Source organism: Thunnus albacares, chromosome 8, assembly GCF_914725855.1.
Source record: "Thunnus albacares chromosome 8, fThuAlb1.1, whole genome shotgun sequence".
Classification (NCBI taxonomy): domain Eukaryota; kingdom Metazoa; phylum Chordata; class Actinopteri; order Scombriformes; family Scombridae; genus Thunnus; species Thunnus albacares.
In genome coordinates, this window is record NC_058113.1 from 25,540,860 (window position 1) to 25,562,676 (window position 21,817).

The window sequence follows — 21,817 nt, forward strand, 5'->3', positions numbered from 1 at the left end:
CTACCTCTGTGAAGTTATTCTTACAATGCTGATAAAGGAGAAAATAATCATTCACTCCTGTCTACATAGCAATGTCTTCATTTTATAATTCTAAGTAGAAGTTTAATATGTTTTCCTTTTATGTCCTCTGAGAGGTGATTTTGCTGGTGAGGTTTACAGTGTTCTCTGTTTTTCTCTCTATGATAGCAGTAACCCCTTAAATGAGTGAAAGACAAAGTTCCTTTGCAAATAATTTCAGAGATCATTGTCTTCTCCATGTCCTATCTTTTCTTCTCAGCTCAAGACAGAGGCTTGCTTGCTCTGCTTCCTTGGTCAGCTCCCTGAGTGCCAACTTTACCTTGATCCCAGTCACTCCCAAAGTCTTCAGGAGGCACTGTGTAGATGTTCCAATGAAGCCTTTGTAGCCTACCTCCACAGAGTAGGTGATGGCTGTCCACTTTGCTTCTCTGCACTCTGTAGGCTTTAAACATTTTCTTTTACATAAAAGACCTGTAGGCTAAACAGACTCTGATGTGTAAAATCAGTGGAGTTTCGCTTTAAAGGGGACTTCACGCAAATGTCCAGATATTCTGGGGCTCTACTGGTATATCATTGCATGATTTACAGTTCAAAAAGCTTCTTATTTATCTACTGGCCCTTAGTGCAGCCCCTCAGTTCAGCCTCTGTCTGAAACAGGCTGTTTTAGCTCCTGTCTCTGTAAGGGTCCCTTCTCAATGAGCCCACTCTGTTCTAATCGGCCAGCTCCCGAAAACAACCCTTTGGCAGACTTCCAGCAGACCTGGAGGCTACGTAAACAAACAGTAGTAGAAGGATTTCACTTCTTTTTCTCGTTCTTTACTCAAAATGGAAACTTCTCAAATACATCTGAATATTTTCAAGCCCGAATCCGATCTGAAATGTGCGAGTGGACAGGCTGAACAACCCATGGGACAGCGACAACCTTAGCAACAAAGCCTATGGCTATCACGAGATGATGATGTGATAACATATTGGACATGCTTGCACTAGTTTTTTTTCTTTAGGATAAGGAGAGAAAGAAAAAATAGAGTTTAAATTCAGTAATTATTTGAATTACTGCAAAAGATTACTTCCAAAGTAGAGACAGTGGGTTACTACAGAGCTGTTCTATTTTATATTTTCCTTTTTTGGGTTGTGTTTTTTCTTGCGGCACACCACACGCTTAACACTGATGAGTAATTGCTATTAAAAAGGCTAATGAGGGCTTGAAGTTGGAGTGCACTGGGACTATTTGTTTACTATGCTTGTGCCAAGGTCTGCTTGTCATATACTGTATCCAACACCAATAACAGCACCAAGTGTTGGCAAAAATGATTGCCACATCACCCTGATCTAGAAATGCAAGAATTATACTTCTGCAATTGCATGGTAAAAGAAAAACAATGATTGATATGTGAGATTTTAAAATAATGCCATTTATAGTATAGCAGCCATACATAGACTCAAGATAGTTGGAATAAATAGACAACTGATTGCACTAAATGTACACAGTTGGACATGTGCAGTTGCAAATGCCTTGAGTTCTCCAAGACAAATCCTGATGCAGCCTTGCTAGAGATTTAATGTAAAATAACATGACCATTTAGCAAGAGCACAAAGAGGAAAACCTATTAAGTAAGTACTAAGTTAGTAACTGCTAAATATGAAAATCCATCCCCAATCATTGGGTACTTTGTCCATTTACTTTGCACCTGGCAATCTCATTATTGTAAATCTAAGGTCCAGTGAAGCAGTGTTTAGGCCCATATGACATGTTTGTGAAATTCTAATGAAGTTGTGCCATATTTAAGGTATGGTGTAGGTATGTTTTCATCAGGTTCGTTGGGCAGATGCATCAAAGATGCAAAGAGAAGTTGTGTGGCTGTATTTTCAAACAACCTGCTAAAACTGACTTGAAAATGAGGAACTTGCAAAAGTGGAAAGTATGTGTAAATCATTACCACAAATGACGAAACAGCACCACAACATTTTTGGTTCTTACTGCACTTATATCTCTGTTCATGATCATACAGTTAAAACTCTTTGGCTTTGTTTTAGAATTGAATAACTGATGATGCTAATTTGTTTCCATCACATTAAAAATAAATTACTCTTATTGGCTTTTTATTTGCAAAGCTTTTATTACACTTACAGTAACATAACGAGTGTAGTTGTTGTCAACTCGAGTACTTCACGTGGTTCGTTGTCTCTCTTCTGCTCCGCTCAGAGGACACACACCCACACACACACAGAGCGCTCAGCCGCACCCGCGGTGAAACAGAGGATGACGATAAATGAGAGCAAAACACAGTAGACACTGTTTATACATGTTAGTTACCTTTATGTGCACTTGTCTCATTTCAGCTCAGGGTGGGCGTCTGTTGCATTTTGCTTTCATTTATGGTCGGGCTAAGTTTCTCTCCTCTCCTCCGTTTCACTGCGAACAGGGCTGAGTGCTCTGTGCATGTGTGAGTGTCTGTCCTCTGAGAGGAGCAGAGAAGAGAAAGTTAATAAGGCCGACTTGACCACAACTAACTACACTCATTGCGTTACTGTAAGTGCAATGAAAGCTTTGTGAATCAAAAGCCAATAAGAGTTCAATCCGTGTAAAAGATAGTCAGACGACTATCTTTTTTGGGGGGGGGGGGCCTCTATCACAATGTTACGATGGTGGAGGCTCAGTGGTTGATGACTGTCAGCCATAAGCAATACACGATGGCATCGCCCAGCTGCCCAACCCTTATATCAATTCGACTAGGTTGTCACGGGTTCACCGTCTTAGTGACTATTCATGTTGCTCACCTGCCTGATCTCTAAATCTCCTGTCATTGCAGATCCTGCCACACCCATCTGCCCTGCAATCACCTCATTCCCCTCACCTGAGTTTCCCCACCCATCTCCTCACCTGTATCCCATTTGGCTCATCAGTCATTCCCTATATACTGGTCCATATTCACATGCCCCTCGCCAGATTGTCTAGCGTGTTTACCTAGCCTTCCAGCATTTCTATACCTACCTGTTTGCTTGCCTGTTACCTTAGATCCTGCCTGTTTCCCGTTCTTGAGAATTGCCTTAGTCCCTTGGAGTTGTCTGCCTGGTTTGTGACCCTGCTTGTTTTTTTTGGACTGATTAAAGTATTTTGGACTCTGCTCCTGTCTCTGGTATCGTGCTTTTGGGTTCTGAGGTTCTGAGTCGTTACATAGGTTAGATATTCATAATAACTTAGCAAGAACCTCACAGCAGATTTATTCAATCAGATGTCACGTTTTACTTGATGTATTAACATGCTCTCATAGAAATTTGGTGTTTTTGAGAAGCACAGTTTTTCGTAACATTAGGGTAAATTATTTTCATTCTTGCTAGGATGTAATTTTTTTCATGGCATTTTTGCTTTACTTGGCAGGAGAAGCCAACCATATAATAAATATAATAAATAATTGCAAATAACTGCCCTGACCAGAATTGAAAACAAAGAAACTATGTTTTCTTAGATACATAATTCTCTTTTTTACATTTTCATAGGTATTTTTTCTTATTTGTTATACTTGTGCTTGCTTCTTAAACTGGATCTTCTCCACTCAGTCCAGGTAGGCCTGATATAATCCAAAGTAATCCTCTAAATTTTTCAAAAGAATATTTCAACAGCTCTCTCAGCCTCTTCCCTCTCACCTCTGTGAGCTTATTCCAACAATGCTGATAAAGGAGGAAATAACCATTCACTTCTATCTAGATGGCAATGTCTTCATGTTATAATTCTAAGTAGGAGTTGATATGAGCATTTAGCATGAGCACAAAGACCAAAGCCTATCAAGTAACTACTAGTGCTGGTACCAAGTCAATTACTGCCAACATGCCTGAGTTTACACAATACACCATACAATCTCAGTTATAGATATGAATACATGTACAGTACCTGAAAATAATTACAATATAACAAAAAGATAGGTCTTCATGCCCTTTGAGACCTGAGAAATATATTGCAATTACTGACATCGGCCATGTGACATCTAGCAGTTGTGAAACAACAACAAATGGACTTATTAGGTGGTAATGAAGACTTTTCAAAACTCATCTGAGCTGTAGTCTTAAATTGTCCAGGTGATCTTTGAAAACAAACAGCAGGAAATAATAGCTTGAGAAGCCATGATGGCCAGCAGAATTAGCATTTATTGTGACACATTGTACACAGTAACATTGTCAAATGCTCAACCAATTTACCCTGGATAATTAACAGCAGAATCACAGAATAATAGAAATAGAGGTCACACCACAGTTTTCTAATTTGCTAGACATAAAAATGCAACAACTACATAAACATCACATTCATCTTTAAAAGTTTGGAAATACAACAACAACAATTAATGAAAACACATGAACATGATTGAAGAGCATCCATAAGAGCATTTAAGGCAGGTATTAATACAAACGTAACGATAGCACAGACCTGCACTACACAATAATGTGGACACATACACTTGTGACTAAAGATTACCATACAGTAAAATTCTACAATTCAGTTTCAACAGTAATTTCACTGAAACCTCCTGAATTGAAGTATCTATTGCAGTGCTGTTTTGCTTTGCATTGTGTACTTGTTCATGTCATTTTACTCACACCATGTTGCGAATAATCATCATGAAAAGCTGATCTAAACAAGTGGAAATTTTAAATAGTATTTTTGGATGTAGTATAAATAGAGAATGACAAAGAGAAATCGGAACAGTCATTTTGAAGTTTGGCCTATTTCAAAGCGGCGCACAGCTCACAGCTCCAAATCTTGAGTAGAGTATCAGGTGCACAGTAGTGATGAAACAAAACAAAACACTGGCACTCACTGATCCATCTACTTATTGTTTTTTATTGTGGACAGAAACGAGAGAAACTAATGTGTTTCAGCCAGAAGCCATCATCAGCATGGAGTTTGTCCTATAACATCATACTCTGGAGACATGTCTCTTCTATCCAATGACATGTAAGTTCTGTCCTCTTCTTTTGGCTTCACATTCTTTCTTGCTTTGCTTTTAAGAAGACAGAGAAAATCATGTGAAATTCTCATTCCTAAAACATGTACTATATAGCTTTAATAGCATAAATGTATATTGATATCATAAAATTGTATCAACATACCAAAGCAACATCATGTAGATAATGCAGAAGACATTCCCAGTCAGAGATACACCAGCAACAGCCCAGGGAAGGACTGTAAAATAAGGTCCATAATGATTTGTCAGAAGAAGCAAAATAATATAGATCATATCCATCATTAACTGTTGTGTTTACACTACAAATCCCTGTTGTGGATATTGTCTGAAAACACTAAACACGCATAAGAAATAATACACAAAACACTGCTGGGTTGAAGATTAAAAAATATTATTGTACAATAAGGAGACAGAACACACAAAGATTTGCATCAGTTGAATGGGAGTTTAGGATATAGAAATAATTCATTTTACTGGTTAATGTTTAGACATATTATATAAAGTATTAAGCTTGGCAATAAAAAAAGTAAAAAAGTGTTTTCGTTAGCTTAGAATGAGCCCTTTATATCTACATAGGGAGTGGGTCCTCTTCCACAGAGCCTGTCATGTTGCACTGCCATGTTTCTACAGTAGCCCAGAATGGACAAACCAAACACTGGCTCTAGATAGGGCCTTTTACGTTTTTTGCGAGTTTCATGGCCACCCTAGATTCTCCTACATGTTTGGAAGGGGAGGGGGATGGGGGTTGGCGTATTCAGTTTGTTCTAACCTGCAACCTCACTGCTAGACGCCACTAAATTCTACACACTGCACCTTTAAAGAAAAAAAAATCCAAAAAACATTTGTGTTGGCTCATTTACATATTAATCAAAAGTCTCTAATGTAATTTGGTTTCAGTCATATTTCAAACAACTGCTAAACACACACCTTCATGATGCTCAGCACTGTGGACACTAAATTTCTGACTGGCAGATCCCAGAGAGTTGGTGCTACGGCAGACCAAGTTGGAAAGATCCTTCTTCTGCGGTTTATTCACAATAATGATGCTTCTCACCAGAGCACCATTCACAAGATTAATGCTGATAGTAAACTTATCAGAGTTATTGACTAGTAACCCATCCAAATACCAATGTAACTTGGGAGAGGGGTTTCCCATACTCTCACAGGAACAGTTGATCTGGCCTGTAGGTTTGGCACAATCAGATGAGGGTAGGATCTTTGGAGCAACTGCAATGAAAATATAAAAGACAAGTTAAGAGTCAAGTGAAGTCATGTTTAATCAAGTTTACAAAAATAAATTACAAGGCGTACTGGTAGTTACAGGTGAGGGTGTCAAAGCAAAGGGCTGTTTTCTCCAAGTCCATAATTTTCTTGTTGGGACACCCTGGGGGGCATCATTGTGCTCATACCATAACCCTGTACACCAGGAATTAAGACATTGATTGTAGCCAGAGTTAGGTTAGTTTTACAAGTAGGTTAACTTGTAACTAGTAGGCTACACTATTAATTGAAATATTATCACAATTTTGATTCAGGCTTCTATGTTATCTCATTTTATGTGACAACAATTCTGTTTGTATTAGCAAGGAAAGAACATTACTTTTCAACCAAAAGTACCATCACAAATTTGCACAACCACCTGAAATGTCTTAAAAAGTCTAGGAAAATGTAGGCAGAAAATGCATGTCTTAAACATCCCACTTAGCATAAAAGGACTACAGAGGCTATGACTCATCACCTAAACTCAGCCACAGATATGGTTCTGGTCACCATTGCAAAACAAGGGATTAATGCTTTGCTAAAGAAATGCTACTCAGTGCAGTGAAATACTGTGAAATATGGGATGGGCGATATGGCCAAACTATAAAATCTTGATTTTTGTTGTTTTTTTTAAGCTTGGGGTCACACTTCATAATTTCAATCAATTTTTGTTTCTTGATTTTTGTTTGCCTACAAAACACAGGATTGAAACATCATATTTTTTCACATAGTTGTGCAGGAATAATAAAAGACCTGCACCACCTGCAAGGCTATCATCATTATACATAAAATACAGGTTATCCCATACAGCTATAGATTGTCAGTACCAGATGCTTCAACTAAGTAGAGCATGGGCATCAACTTTAATAATCAGTTTCAGCACAGACAGGGCAGAAAAGCCCACTCACTAATTGATCTGTTACTGTTTGTGTTTCTAGACATCAGCCTGATATCTGCAGTCTGCTAAGAAGAAACTGGAAACTGGTCAGTTGACTCCCAGTGCTTCAACTCTTGTAACCAGAGATGATACCTCCTCAACAAACACAAACTGAGATAAACCACTGTGAAGAGTCATTTTCAGTCTGTCCCTCTTGTATATGTGAGTGTTAAATTCACTACGAGATAGCCAGAGACAACTAGCCACCTTGAATCACGACAGTCCTGCAAACTGAGTGTGTCATGTACTAAAATGGTTGTGTCGTGTAGATACTGCGAGTCCTCCAATAGACCTACGTGATGTAGTGTAACTAATCAGGTCACAGTTTACAGGAATGTTGTGACTTAAAACAGCTAATGTAGCCAGCTACCATCTATGTTTGACTAAAAATAACCTTTTTGTACATAGCAATAACTCGTCACATTGTAGACATTTTACACATTGTGCAAAAACAACATGAATGAATCAAATTAATTCGATATACTGCCCAGCCCTACGGTGAAAACAGTCTCTCTTCATATCTGGACTAGACTTCCATGTTCCAAGCACAAGCTATGTCTGGCCACAGGTGAGCTGTTTATTAGTTACAATTTTTCTTATTTTTTAAACACAATAGAAAAGTGTTCTAAAGAGTTAACGAGAAGTTGAGCTGTCTGTTTTAAGTAAAAAGCAGCATGTCCTTTACCGGTGACCAATGATCATATTTATATTTATTATTATTTATTTATTATATTTATTATTTATATTTATTTATATTGTCTTAAGAAAATACTGTCCTTAAGAATCGTGGGAGAAAATTGTGATCTTGATTTTGAGTGTAATGATGATTCCCATTGTAGCCCTTGTAACTTGTAAGAGATTGATTTATATAATTTACAAATTAATCTATGATTAAGTATATCAAATCAAGAGATCTATAAAAAAAACTAAATAAAACATTTAATGGACATATTTATATATTAATTGTAGAATTTGTAAATCAATTTACATAATAAATAAATAAGCCTGGCTTTACGTAAAATAAAACTTTTGAATCATGTGATACATACATTGAAAATCTATTTGACTGTTCTTGGATCGTCCAGCTCCAAGATCATTTTCAGCCTTGCAGAAAAAAGAAGCTTTAGGAGCTTTAATCTTTAAAAAACTTCCAGTCCCCATGAAAATCTCCTGGCCTCCGTCAGCACTATACCAGGTATAGTTCCTCACTGCTGGGTTGGCATTACTACTGCATGTCAGTGTCACATTGCTGTCCTCTGGTACTGAACCAGAGGGAATGACTGACACTGTGATGTCTTGGGGCAAATCTGAAACACGGATAATGAATAGTATGTTATATGAATAATTCATGTTATTGGTTAGTGTTACATTGCATTTTCTGATATCTGTCCCTATACAGCATTTGTCCGAGTAAAGCTTTAGAGTCAAGTAATGTTAACCAACATGATACTAGAATTTCACAGGGGTTACAGTAAACAACAACAGCTAGACTTATTGCTTGTATGTTTCTGCACGTCCTCCCACCTGTAAATTTGCATGCATGTCATTAATGCAGGGTCTATACTCAATTTGTGTCTGCTATGGAAATGGTTTAGCCTCACAAAGACCAAAGCTAATAATGTTGTTCATGTCAACTCATTAAGTCCAAAAATAAAATAAAAATCAATAGGTAGGTGACCTAAAATGGCCAACAAAGTGCATAATAGTGGTAAATTCAGGCAAGGTCCTATTCAGATAGAAATATATTCAGATACATGATACATACATTGAACATCATTTTGACTGTTGTTGGATCGTCCAACTCCAAGATTATTTTCAGCCTTGCAGAAAAACAAGCCACTGACTTTAGAACCTTTAGAGCTGGAGTGCGGGACTTTTACATATGAACGTCTGTTACATTCAAGCCCTTATCAAACAAGTTCACAAAATGCTGATTAAGCCTATCACCACCAGGTAAATCTCTCTGTATTTCAAGTTTTTAAATCTGGTGTGTGTAGTGACTTTGCCACACTGGTGCACTGGTAGTGATGCATTTTATGTCTACCAACATGGATTAAAATATATATATATATATATATAAATATATATATATATACATATATATATAACATTAAATTACTGTGTCCACATAAAATCATTAGTAATGTAACGGTCTGGAAGGAACAATTCTTTACAATGAGTACACTTTCTTTAGACCCTGGATTACAGTTTACTGCTGGGTATTATGTGCTTGGTTCCTGGTTCCTGTTTAAAACTGATGAATTAGACTTTAAACTGAATCAATAGTTCTAGTCAGTTGTAATGTAACAATTTGACAAAGGAGGAAACAACTCACATGAAATATCAGCTGTTACACTTCTGCTAATAGATGGTCCAGTGCTGCCGTCTTGTTTGTTGTATGCAGCAGTGCAGGAGATTTCCTTTCCATGATGGAGGTGAGAGGCAGTGAAGGTCAGAACAGAGGTCATGATTTTAGTTTTGTTCTCATTCTCCTGCAGTGTCTCCCGACTGTGACCCAGGCTGGGGGTCCATGTCAGAGCTGGTGGATGAGACAGACAGGGGGCTGGAGCACGGCATGTCAAACTCACTGAGGTTCCCTCCTTCCCTTTCAGTGTGGATGGAGTCAGAGCTAGTGTGGGAGGATCAGCTGATTCGAAGGCACATTTGAACACTACATTAGTCATTACATACATTTTTTTAAGCTTCACCATTTGATTTGCAAGCTGCAGTAAATACAATGAGGTCAAAGCAGCTCTACATGAGTAGATTGGTATCAAACCTACCTGTGACATTCATTTGTTTGTTATTAAAAGTCAATCTCAAACCATTGTTACACTCCAGTCTAAATCTATAGTTGCCGTTGTAATCAGGATGCATGTTATTGAGGGTTGTGCTGCAGTCTTTCTTTAGTAAATTTCCTGTCAAATTTCCCTTGATGGTACGTTGTTGTGGAGTGCTGCTATCAAATATGATTTCATTGTTATTTTTCCATATAGCTTTACATGTGCTGTCTAAGTTTTTGTCATATTCATCCTTTATGTCAAAGGAGCAGGGGATGGTCACACAGGATCCACTCAAAACATTTATAGTTTTTGGCATGAACACCTCAAATTCCCTACACAGGGCACCTGAAAAACAAAACAAGGAAATACTTTATCACAGCAAGGCAGTTTTAGTGCTCTACTGCTGCCTTCTGAAATCTTGGCAATACAGTTTATCAACAACAACACAAGTTAATGAATGAAGCTATACCTTGCTTTGATTTCAGAGTGATTTTTAGATACAGAAATAACAGTAAAAAAAATCATTAAATTCAGTTTCTTATAAAATAGCTGCCAATTTTAGATGTGAATGAATTTCAACCCACCTTGCAGCAGACAGCCAGTGAGAAGGAGATTCAGAGCTCGAACCATCTTTGTTTGGAGAGATGGAGTCTGGAGACACAGGGATGAAATGAACCAAATATATGAATTTTTTCATCTGTTTAACTTCCTCTGAATCTTAGAGCAGGGTTAATTTAAAGCTCAGTATCAAATGTCACATTTTGAAACATTGGTTAGTGTATAGATGTTTGCTGTGCTGCTCTGTGTGAAAATGAATGACAGCAAGTTGGTCACAGAAAATTTTTTTTATTTATATATTACTGATCTTCAATAGCTTTAAAGGAAATAAATATCCACCATAATAAAGTTTTTCCACAGAGCATTTTATTGGACTCTCAAAATTCTCAACTGAATGTCATGAATTTAAATTTAGTGGTTATGCATATCTTGAAAACTTAATGATACAGCAAACTAATTGTTCACTCACTGGAGAAAACACTGGTACATTACTGCTTTTAAAATGAACACTGTAAATATTAGTTTACAAGTGCTGATGTGACATATTGACGGATTAATTTAGTAACTGTGGTCATGGTGAGTTTCGAGAGAAGGCCAATGTTGCCATCTAATCCTAACATAGAGATAAACGTTCAGCTATTTAAATATGTAATATTTATAAAATAGAATGGAAAAAAACATTCATGACATATGGAAAAACATCTGTTATACTTAACAAGATGCAGAGCATGAAATGACAAAAGAGAGGAAAATGGGAAGTGATATGCAACAAAGTGAGAGACATTTGATGAACATTACACTCAAACTGTTTTGAAGCCTGTCTTTGTTTTAGGTAAATAATATACTCAGAGGAGTATATTTAAAGTTATGAATTAAAGTTTATGTCTAGAGAAAATCATATTGTCTTCATGTTCAGTGTTAATAGTTAGTTTTGCCATATTGAAGTCATGACTTACGTTTTCTTGATGTCTGCAAAGAAGTCAAGTTCCTCAGAAGTGAAGTTACGTTTTAAAAAAAGCCTGCACAACTAGACTTGAAAATGAGGAACTCTCGAATCACTATATCTTACTTTGATCTCTGCAGCTCATATTACACCCCAGAGCTGAACTGTATCGCAGAGTTTTTCTTAAATATGCTGTCAAAGTTACTGTAGTCATTTAATAATAGCATGCAAGAAAAATGTTTTGGCTTTTTTTGTGGAGTTGAAATAATTGATGGTGTTTCTACCACATTAAAACTGACTGATAATCAGTCTAATTGTACACATAGAGATATTCTATGAAATTAAATTTCTATCAATGTTTATGAAAACTTAATCTTCCTTTCTGAATTGTGTTTTAGTGCTGATCGAAAACTGAATCATTAAGTTTGTAATTGACTGATTCTTCAAGTCATTTCAGGTGCATTCTCTGCTCAAGTATGAGGCTTTTCTCCTTTTCTCAGTTTTCTATCATTGTAAACTGAATATCTTTTAAATTTTCAACTGTAAAGCAATCAATTGTAAAGGGCATTTTTCACTATTTTTACATTCTATTTTCTGACATATAGTTTAAACAAATAATCACTTCATTTAAAAATAGTAACTCCATTAATTGAAAAATCACTGACAAATTAGTCAATGTTGAAAATAATTATAAATTGCTGAACTAATCTGTTTTACATCCATTTAAAGCCTGAGTGAAAATTGAATGTGGGAGGATCAGCTGGTAGGAAGGCACATTTGAACCAGTCATTCTCTTAAACTCTATTGCTCAAAATTTCTTGTGTGTTTGGGCGTGTGTGCGTGTGTGTGTGTGTGTGTGTGCCATAAAATAAATACATTTTTATACTGCTCTGAATTTATTATTTTTCAATGTTTTGGCCTATATAGAATCTGTTAAATTCTAATGAAGTTGTGTCATATTTAAGTTTTGATGTAGCCTACATTTTCATCAGCTTTGTTGAGCAGATGGATCGAAGATGCAAAGAGAAGTTGTGTGGCTGTATTTTCAAATAATCTTTGAGAACTGACTTGAAAATGAGGAACACGCAAAAGTAGAAAGTATGTGAGAATTTTTGCTAGATATTACTAAACAGAACCACAACACGTGTGGTTCTTACTGCACTTATATCTCTGTTCATAATCATACAGTTAAAACTGTTTGGCTTTGTTTTAGAATTGAATAACTGATGATGCTACTTTGTTTCCATCACATTAAGAACAGATAATCAAATGGATTAGTAGTACACATCAAGATTTGCCATCACATGCCTTTTAGTCAATGTTAAAACTGAATTGACAGTTCCACTGACAGAAACTAATTCTCCTCCACCCAGCACAGGTAGGCCTGAAATAATTCAAGGTCATCCACTTAGTTTGTTAAAACCAGAGACCTGGTCAGCATTGCTCTAGCTCTCTCAGCCTCTTCCCTCCCACCTCTGTGAGGTTATTCTAACAGTGCTAATAAAGGAGGAAATAACCATTCAGTCACTCTAGATGGCGATGTCTTAATGTTTTAATGCTAAGTAGAAGGTGATGTGTTTTTCTCTTATGCCAGTGTCCTCTGAGAGGTGGTTTTGCTGAATCGGGAGGTTTACAGTGTTTTCTGTTCCTCTCTCTGTGATGGCAGTAATCCTTAAAATTAGTGACAGACAACATGGCTCTCAATCATTTCAGTCTCATCTTCAGTCTCATCAGACCTTATAACCTTATTTCTTCTACTTTGTTTCAGTCTCCCACAAGCCTTTTGGCAAACTCTAACTCAGATGTCATTTGACTTTCTTTCAACAGCCATAAACCTGCAACTGAAGCACTTGGGTAACAGTTGTTGTCAGTAAAGAATCTCCCATCTTAGCCACAAAACCCTGCCCTGTTGCAATAGTCTTCATGGTGGCCTCCTTCATGACATCACGTTACATTGTGATGTGACAAGACAACTTGCTTCAGGCAGATTTACTGCTACTTTGTCATTTAAGTCATTGTATTCTGAGGGATGTTTGGTGCCTTGCATTCCTCCCAAGAATGGTACTTTGCAATAAACTTGTCACTGATTAGTCTGGAAAGTCTTTTTGTCACTGATATGCACATTTTTTATCATCACTTTTTGGACCTTATATGTATTAAATTTAATTTGTTTTTACTTGGATAGTTAAGTTGTTCTTGTCTTGATCAGTTTCATTAAATTATATTGACATTCATTGTAAGTCAACAAAATATAAAAAGAGTCCATTTAAGGACTTTCCATTGACAATGTCTGATATATTAGCCTTCATTCAGCACCAATGTTTTAGATTTTGAAATGATGGCATAAGAATACAGGAAATGATAATTGAGTTAGGTCAAAAGCTATATAAAGACAATGGTGTCATTTACGTGTGTTATGTCACATCTTTATTGGTTTGAAATGGTCTCTTTCAGTGGAGCTAATGATGAAAATGAATCAAACAAGCAAAATACAAGACCATAACACAGTAAAAAGTACAATTGGGGCACATACAGTTTAGTTCATGGCTCCTGGTGAGCTCTGTCCATGGTATTGATTGTGTCGGTGTACAGACAGCACGCAGTACCGAACAACTTGAGTGGGCCATGCGAAATCAAAGGAAATATGAATATTTTGTTTAAGTGACAAGACCACATTAACGATTACAGCTAGATAGCCACAGTGGGACATTTTGCCATCAGGAAAGCGACAGACCGGGTGCATATCATGAGTGTGTGTCAACAGCACAGTCAGGCTCTGAGGTTGGAAGCTACACTAATCTCAGGTTGCTGCATCAGGATGCCAAAAGCCATTCTTTAGGTTTAGACTGTCTGAATGATGAAATGCAGGACAGCACCTCTGTATGCAACCATTCAATATTCAGCAGGAGTGATTCTGGCAACCTGTCTCTACTCCAGCGCCAGTCTTGTGCCAATTCCGTGTATGAGAGAACCAAAGGAAATATCAGAAGTCCTGAGCCAGATTCTGCAGACAGAGTGTCAAGAGCAACCACAGCTGTTCTGTCCACTGCTCAGGCAAAGATTGCAGCTTTTTATTTCATAGCCAAATCAACTGTTATTTCCATAAGCAGGGCAGCAACATTCACCTTTATCCTCTGGCCCAGAGAAAGGATTTACACTTCTTTTGACCTAGCCCAAGCAAGAACTGCAATAGCTTTTTCCAGGGCCCGAGTGAGAATTGCATTTTTTTTTTCCACTATGACCAGCGAGATAATAGCTCTTCTTGCCCTGGCGCAGGAACTAACCCCAGAGCTGGGTCTGCTTCTAGCTCTGTATTGTTATATCACAGCTATTCAAATCTTCTTCAGGTTGCAGCAGCTTTTTCCAGGGTCTGAGCAAGTATTGCATCTGTTTTTTCCATGGTGCCAGCAAGAACAGCAGCTCTTTATTCCAACGCCAGGGTAAGAATTGTTGGGTTTTTTTTACAGGTGGGAGCAGTGATTGCTGTTATTTTTTTCTAAAATTCGCAGCTACTCTACCATTGCCTGTGGAGGAATAGAATTAATAAACACACAAAAATAGCATTGTCTGATTTTGAAACAATGTAATCAAATAATACAATCAGAAGTACAATGCATCATATTTCTGAGAGAGAGCGCATACCACCTAGAATTACCTTTTATCCCCGGTGAGTTGGCACTCAGCCGGTTCTTAAATGCCCCTGTACAGGATCAAAAATAAATATAGCTAACCTAAAGGTCAATGAACAACCCTCAGATAGAAACAAGGGTCAAGAGTGCAACTAGTTTAGGAGTAAGATTTCTTCTCAACCATGTATGCCAGAATGACAGCACACAATGTGGACCAAAGCAACATCGGATAACAAAGAGACATTGCTGGCACATTGAATTGCAGAACAAACACTATCCTCTAAAGGCTTGTCAAATCAAGGCATTAAAGAGACATAGAATCTGTATGTACATAACTATAATCTGTCCTACCACTGGCTCAGGCAAACATACAACATTTGTAACATATATAATAGGGGCATATACAAATACATTATTCAGCAAACCGCAAATAGTGGGTTTTTTATGAATATTTGTTTCATGCAAATATTTTAAAAATGATTTGTTCTGTATCTCAGTCTCTCTCCTCTGCTCCACTGTTATGTCTATCAGCGGGTCTCAACGAGGGGTGTCACATCCACCTGCTGCATGACGCACATTTCCTAATTTGGACATCACTCCCGGAGTTGGGGCTTTTCTCCAGAGATAAAGCTGAGCTGTTGCTCCCCTTCTCCTTTCCACAAAATCAGGTTGTAAAAAATAGGCAATAAATGAAAAATGCAAAGCAAGAATCACCTTTGAAGTTCTTCCCTACGCGTTACACGGTGCACTGTCTCTGTGTTATGGGTGTATAAATAGGTAGAGGTCTGCCTGCATTGAGGCGATGAGTAAAGTTTTAGCTCAGTAATCAGCGCAGTCATCTATGATCTGGGAGACTCTCGCTCCTTCGTAAGGTAGTTTATTCATGAACACTTCTTGTAACACTTTAATATTCTAGAATAAAAAGTGTAACAAAAACAAAAATAGGATTTTTAAGTCTCTTTCCACTTTTATTCAAATACAAATACAAATAACTTTGCTGCCTCAACAAATATAGATAAAAATATATAATACAAGAAATATATCAAATGATAACTACAGTTTAAATCTCTCTCAAACAGTGGCTCAATGGTAAGCACTGCTGCCTCACAGCTAAGGTCTGTGTGGAGTTGTATATTGTATGTTCTTCTCGTGTCTACGTGGGTTCCTCCCACAGTCCAAAGACATTCATCTTCTTATGAAAAATTTCCAAAGTTCAATGAAGTCAATACAATATTGAAAAAAAGCATGATTCAGATGTGTTTTTTAAGTTGACTCAGTTTTAAATAAATAATTTAACTTAAACAATATTTTAATGTTTGTGTGAATTATAACTTATATATTATAACTAAGATTGTGGGAAATTGTTTTTTTCAAAGATCTTCAAATAAAACAAAGTTTAAAAATGCAGAGTAAGGTGAACTACACAAACTACGTCACTGTCTGTCTGGCTGGACCGCAGCGGACTAAATTTAAGTCTGTCCCTGACTGACTGAGTGACAGACTGAGCGATGATGGTGTAACTGATGAAGTTATGGTGTAATGAAGTTACACCACTGGTCAGCCGACCAGTGGTGTAACTTCATTGTCGTCACTTCATTGTCACCACTTCCTGTATTTATCGTTTCAAAATAAAAACCCTCTAGCGTTTCATACACAGTCCAGCCATATAGGCTTTGACCTACAGTCTTGTCATTGCCAAATTCCCTCTTTTTGTTGCAGCTGTAGCTAAACAGGAAAACACTGTCTGTTGAGGCACAAAGAGGGATTTTTTTTATTAAAAAGAGTATAACTGTGGCCGATATCCACTTTACATGAGTAGCTCAGACTGCTGAAGTATCATGTTATCTTCCGATAAATTTTTAAATAAATTTTTACTCAAAATGAGGACTGTGAATTTTGTCCCCCATCACTTACATTGTGAACACATTTGAGGAGACCGTCAAATGGTCAGTATGAACAGGAGGAATGATTACAGCAAGCAAAAACCTGTTTCAATGTCCATGTGATCACCGGACTATTGTTTCAAGACAGACTTGAAAAATTGTGAACCTATCCTTTAAGCTACTGTTTAATCTATAAGAAGCTACAGTATTAGAATACAGATCCGTTATCTATTATTGCATAGTATTTTCATCTCTAAATTTAACCTGGGCATATACAGTATCCACTGCCTCGTTTGTGTCATTTCTTGGCCCCATGTTACCATATAGGCTGGCCATCTCCTGGGTGCTGGTCACAGAATTTCTACATGTGCCTCCCTCTATGCACCTCTCCTCCTCTAGAAAGGAGCTACCAGACAGATTCCTGTTCCCACAGCGTTCTCCCTTTCTCTTGCTCTTCCAAATCACACTAGAGTAAGTCAAATCATCACCTTCCTCCTCATTCTCCTTCTTGGAGCTTTTACTGGTGACTTGTACATGTTCTTGATGGGTATTTAGCTCATTTGCCTTTTCCAGCACATCTGTGTTGTCATAAATGTCCTCTTCTGGTTTGTCAGACACCTGAAATTGAAAAATAAACATTAGCGGCACATATATTCTGCCAGATTATTTTTTTTTAATACACCTAAATGAAAAAAATCTGTCTGTACCTCATTTCCCTCTTCACTTGTCAGGCCTTGGTTTATCACAGCAATGCTGGCGTCACCTGTGCAGTAGGTCCTCTGAGCCCTGACAAAAATACAGCAGGAAGCCCCATTCAACTTACACAGACATATTCATTTCAACTTTGGTTTTCAGCCTATTCATGTATTAGTTGACAGAATGAATAAGTGTGATCAGTAAGGAAGTCAAAACTGAGGGTAGACAGACTCCAATCAGCACATCTTGAAGTCCAAATGTGGTTATAATAGGTGAATTTCTAGTTAGGACTGATTAAATACAGCTCATTATTTTTACACCTGACATTACCTCTAAAAAGGCGCGATCATTTATGAACTAGTCTTGATGGAAAGCAATGTCAAACATTGATTGTGATTTTTTTTTGTTCTTTTTCATGAGGTGTTTATATTAATTATTTTGTTTATACACGGTGCGTTTCTCTGGTAAACTGTTAATTTTGCAGGGCCAGTTTAATGTAGCTGACTTGTTGTGAGACCACTGTGGTCCACTGACAGAGCATTTGTTCTGGCAAACACTACATAGAGTTAAATTAACAACATTAATTTTACTGTGTATGTGTAGTCTGAACATTCCTAAGCTGTTACCCTACCAGATGGCAAACAGCAGAGCAGACACTAGAGCTGCTGTTAGAACAGCGACTGTGGCGATTAAGATTGGCAACGTCACTCCACCTGAACAAGAGAGAATAGAAGGTAACATTGGTTAATCAGAATCAGAAATATATTTGGTATTTTGGGGTTTAGGTTTGGACATTCAAGTAACTTGGTGGTTTGTGCATGTTGTTAAACACAATACATAAATATGATGGATCTGTATTTTAGGTAATTCGTCATGGTTAAGAGATTACTTGATGAATGGCCTCCTCCATCATACCAGACATTCATACACAATCACACAATAATGTCTTAAAAAATGTTTGATTTGAAAAGAAAGTTTTTAAACAAAAGAAAATGTTAAACATTTTTTAAATATATTTATACATTTTCATGATGTGAATATTTAAAAAATGTAGCCAAAGATGACATTATAAGTCATGAGGGGTTTTAAAACAAAGCAGTGATTTTAATGGCAAAAAAATGGGGCTGATTGGGGTGGACTGACTCTAAACTGACTTTATTATATTTCAAATGCCTTTATGGACATGAAATGTTTAAAATCAATACAATATTTTAATAATCCTATAGTGACTGGTGGTGTTTCCCTGTCACTCAGAACTTGTCTAATCATGTTGTAGCATCAAAGTTTGACAAGTCCATCACGAACAAATGCTAACTTTAAGATGCTGAAATTAGTGTGTTAAAACTAGCCTACATATTACATAAAATATGCAAATATGTCACTGCTTGGGGCTTACAGGACAGTCAGTAGACAAAGATGTTCAACAATTTCAAGAACTCCTGATGGTTTCCAACTAATAAATTAAATGTGCATTCAGCACAAAGACAAACCTTGATATTCTGCAGATGTTTTAGGCTCAAGTCTGTAGAAATAAAATTGCTGACTGTCAGATCCCAGAGAGCTGAAGCTGCGACAGACCAAGATGTGAAGATCCCTCTCCTGTGGTTGTTTCATAGAGATGATGCTCCTCAGACTTGTGACATTCTGAATCAGAGTCTCATAGCTCACGACAAACTTTTCAGAGTGGTTGACAGGTAACCCATCCAAATCCCACTCCAATATGGGAAAAGGGTTTCCCACAGTCTCACAGGAACAGTTGACTTGGGATGCAGCTTTTGTGCAACCGAAGGATGGCAGGATCTGTGGAGCAACTGTCAGAAATGTAAAGTTAATAGTTAAAACTAATGCAGAGCCGCTAGCATGGCTGTAGACTTGTTTTGTTGCTGTTCATCTGCCACAGCTTGGTAAGGAAACAGGTTATCAAAACTCAAAGATACTAGAAATACTTTGGAAATAACCCACTTAATATGGCTAACAGAGGGAATGAGTACAATGAACAATGCTCTTTCAAATTACATATTGGTATGTGAGTATTATAAAATGGACCTGAAAAATCTTACCATGTTGCCTGTGGTCATTCAGACATGCAAATCAGAAATTTTCAGTAACCACATATAATACATGAATATTCCCTGCTATCATAAAAGTTAGTCAAGTTGAAATGGTATCACCTAAAGACCATCTGCAGCAGTAAAGTACTGCTTACACATCCATTCTTCACAATGAGTGATTTTACTTTTCATAATTTACTGTGGGCATATTGACATGTAGATTGCTGTTTCCCAAACAGACAAATTAGACAAGTAAAAAATAAATTTCACAACCCTACAGAACAATCTTGATATCACAAATTGTCACTGATGACAAATTAACTCACATGAAATATTGAGGGTTAAATTCCCACTATTGGTTGACTGAGTGCTACCATCTGATTTACTGTATGCAGCAGTGCAGTAGATTTCCTTTCCGTGATGGAGGTGAGAAGCGGTGAAGGTCAGAACAGAGGTTTTGACTTTAGTTTTGTCATCATTCTCCTGCAGTGTGTCCAGACTGTCACCCAGTCTGGGGGTCCATATCAGAGTTGGAGGATGAGACAGACAGGGAGCTGGAGCAGAGCATGTCAAACTCACTGAGGTTCTCTCCTTCATCTCCAGTGTGGACGGAGTCAGAGTCGGATTGGGAGGATCAGCTGGCGAGGGCACATGTAAATATACAGTCATTACTTTATGCTTCATTATTTGATTTGAAAATCCCAGTAAATTCAAAAACAGGATTAAAAACATAGAACATAAACAGTCAGCACACACAGTACACAGATATTAAAACATACCTTTGACCACAATATCTACGCCATGGTCTTCAAAATTATATCCCAGTTTGTCACATTCCAGTCTGAAGAAATGTATGCCACTTTTACCAGGACCAATGTTATTCAGGGTTGTGGTGCAGTCTTTTTCTGTCAGTATTCCCCTCAATTTTCCATTAATTGTAGTTTGTTCACTACTATCAAACACGACATCCCTTTCTTGATTTCTCCATATTGCTTTACATGTGTTATCTAAATCGTTTTCAACTCTGCTTTCTATGTCAAAGGAGCAAGGGATGGTCACACAGGATGCGCTCAGAACCTCTATTGACTGTGGAACAATGACCTTAAACACCTGACACAGGGCACCTGAAACATAAAAAACAAATCTTGATGAAGAAGAGTATGTACAACTTAACACTAGTGATAGCACTTCTGCAATAGCTTTCTAAAATCTTGGCCCAATAGAATATCCATAAAATCATAGGAAGTGATAACTGTAACTATTATGGCCTTCAATCTCAGAGGTCCTTAGATGTGTTCATTTACTGAGAAACTTATCACAGAATTATTTTGTACTGTAGTTTGCATGGTTGAGCAACAGTTTAGAGTTTTGATTTTTATTAGTCCATAAGTGAATGAATGTCAACTCACCTTGCAGCAGGTAGCCAATTAGAAAGAGATTCGGAGCTCTGGCCATTTTTGTTGTTCAGGAGAGGCAGAAACTCAAGTTTAAAACAGTCTGGAGATTACAGATGGAACAGTCTGTGTGTGGTACATTTCATCAAAAAAAAAACAATTTTCAAAAAAAAAAAGAATTCATTGGTAACTCTTGGTCATTTTAAATCCACAGTCTCAAACCTTTTAACTTCTGTTTGTACCTGTTTTTAATTGATTTTGTTGTCACTCTATTATTTATATGTTTGTTTTATTGATTGTCTTCTTTCTTGCTCGATGTCATTGTAAAGGGGGGCTTTGCCCTCCGTGATTTTCGAGTTTAAATAAAGACAAATATCCTTTAAGTAACATGATTTTCAGAGTAGGGTCTCAGATGGAAAATCCTTTTGTTGAACTCACACATCAAGATTTTACCAAGGTGGAAAAACAACAACAATGAAATTAACAAGTGCTAATTTTAAAACATTCTTGCAGATTTGACAGACTTTTCCTAAAAGATTTGATCATGGCGACAAGATGAAAACAGGAAGAAATTTGCTTAAAAAAAAAAGGTGACAAGTATTACTGTATATTTATTTTATTTACTGTTGTGTTTGAAATCTATAATTATTTTAGGTAACAAACATACAGTATTTAGGAGTTACATTTTCAAAACCACAATCTAC

General features: G+C 37.1%; 1 protein-coding gene across 1 annotated transcript; it reads right to left on the bottom strand.

The window, feature by feature from the left end:
- Nucleotides 1-5,883: 5,883 nt before the first annotated feature.
- LOC122987302 (neural cell adhesion molecule 1-like) lies at nt 5,884-8,640 on the bottom strand. Its single transcript, XM_044359096.1, has 2 exons — nt 8,226-8,640; nt 5,884-6,206 (listed from the first exon to the last, which is right to left on the bottom strand). Exons 1-2 carry the CDS (start codon nt 8,524-8,526, stop codon nt 5,884-5,886), a joined length of 624 nt encoding a protein of 207 aa, XP_044215031.1. The 5' UTR covers nt 8,527-8,640.
- Nucleotides 8,641-21,817: the final 13,177 nt, after the last annotated feature.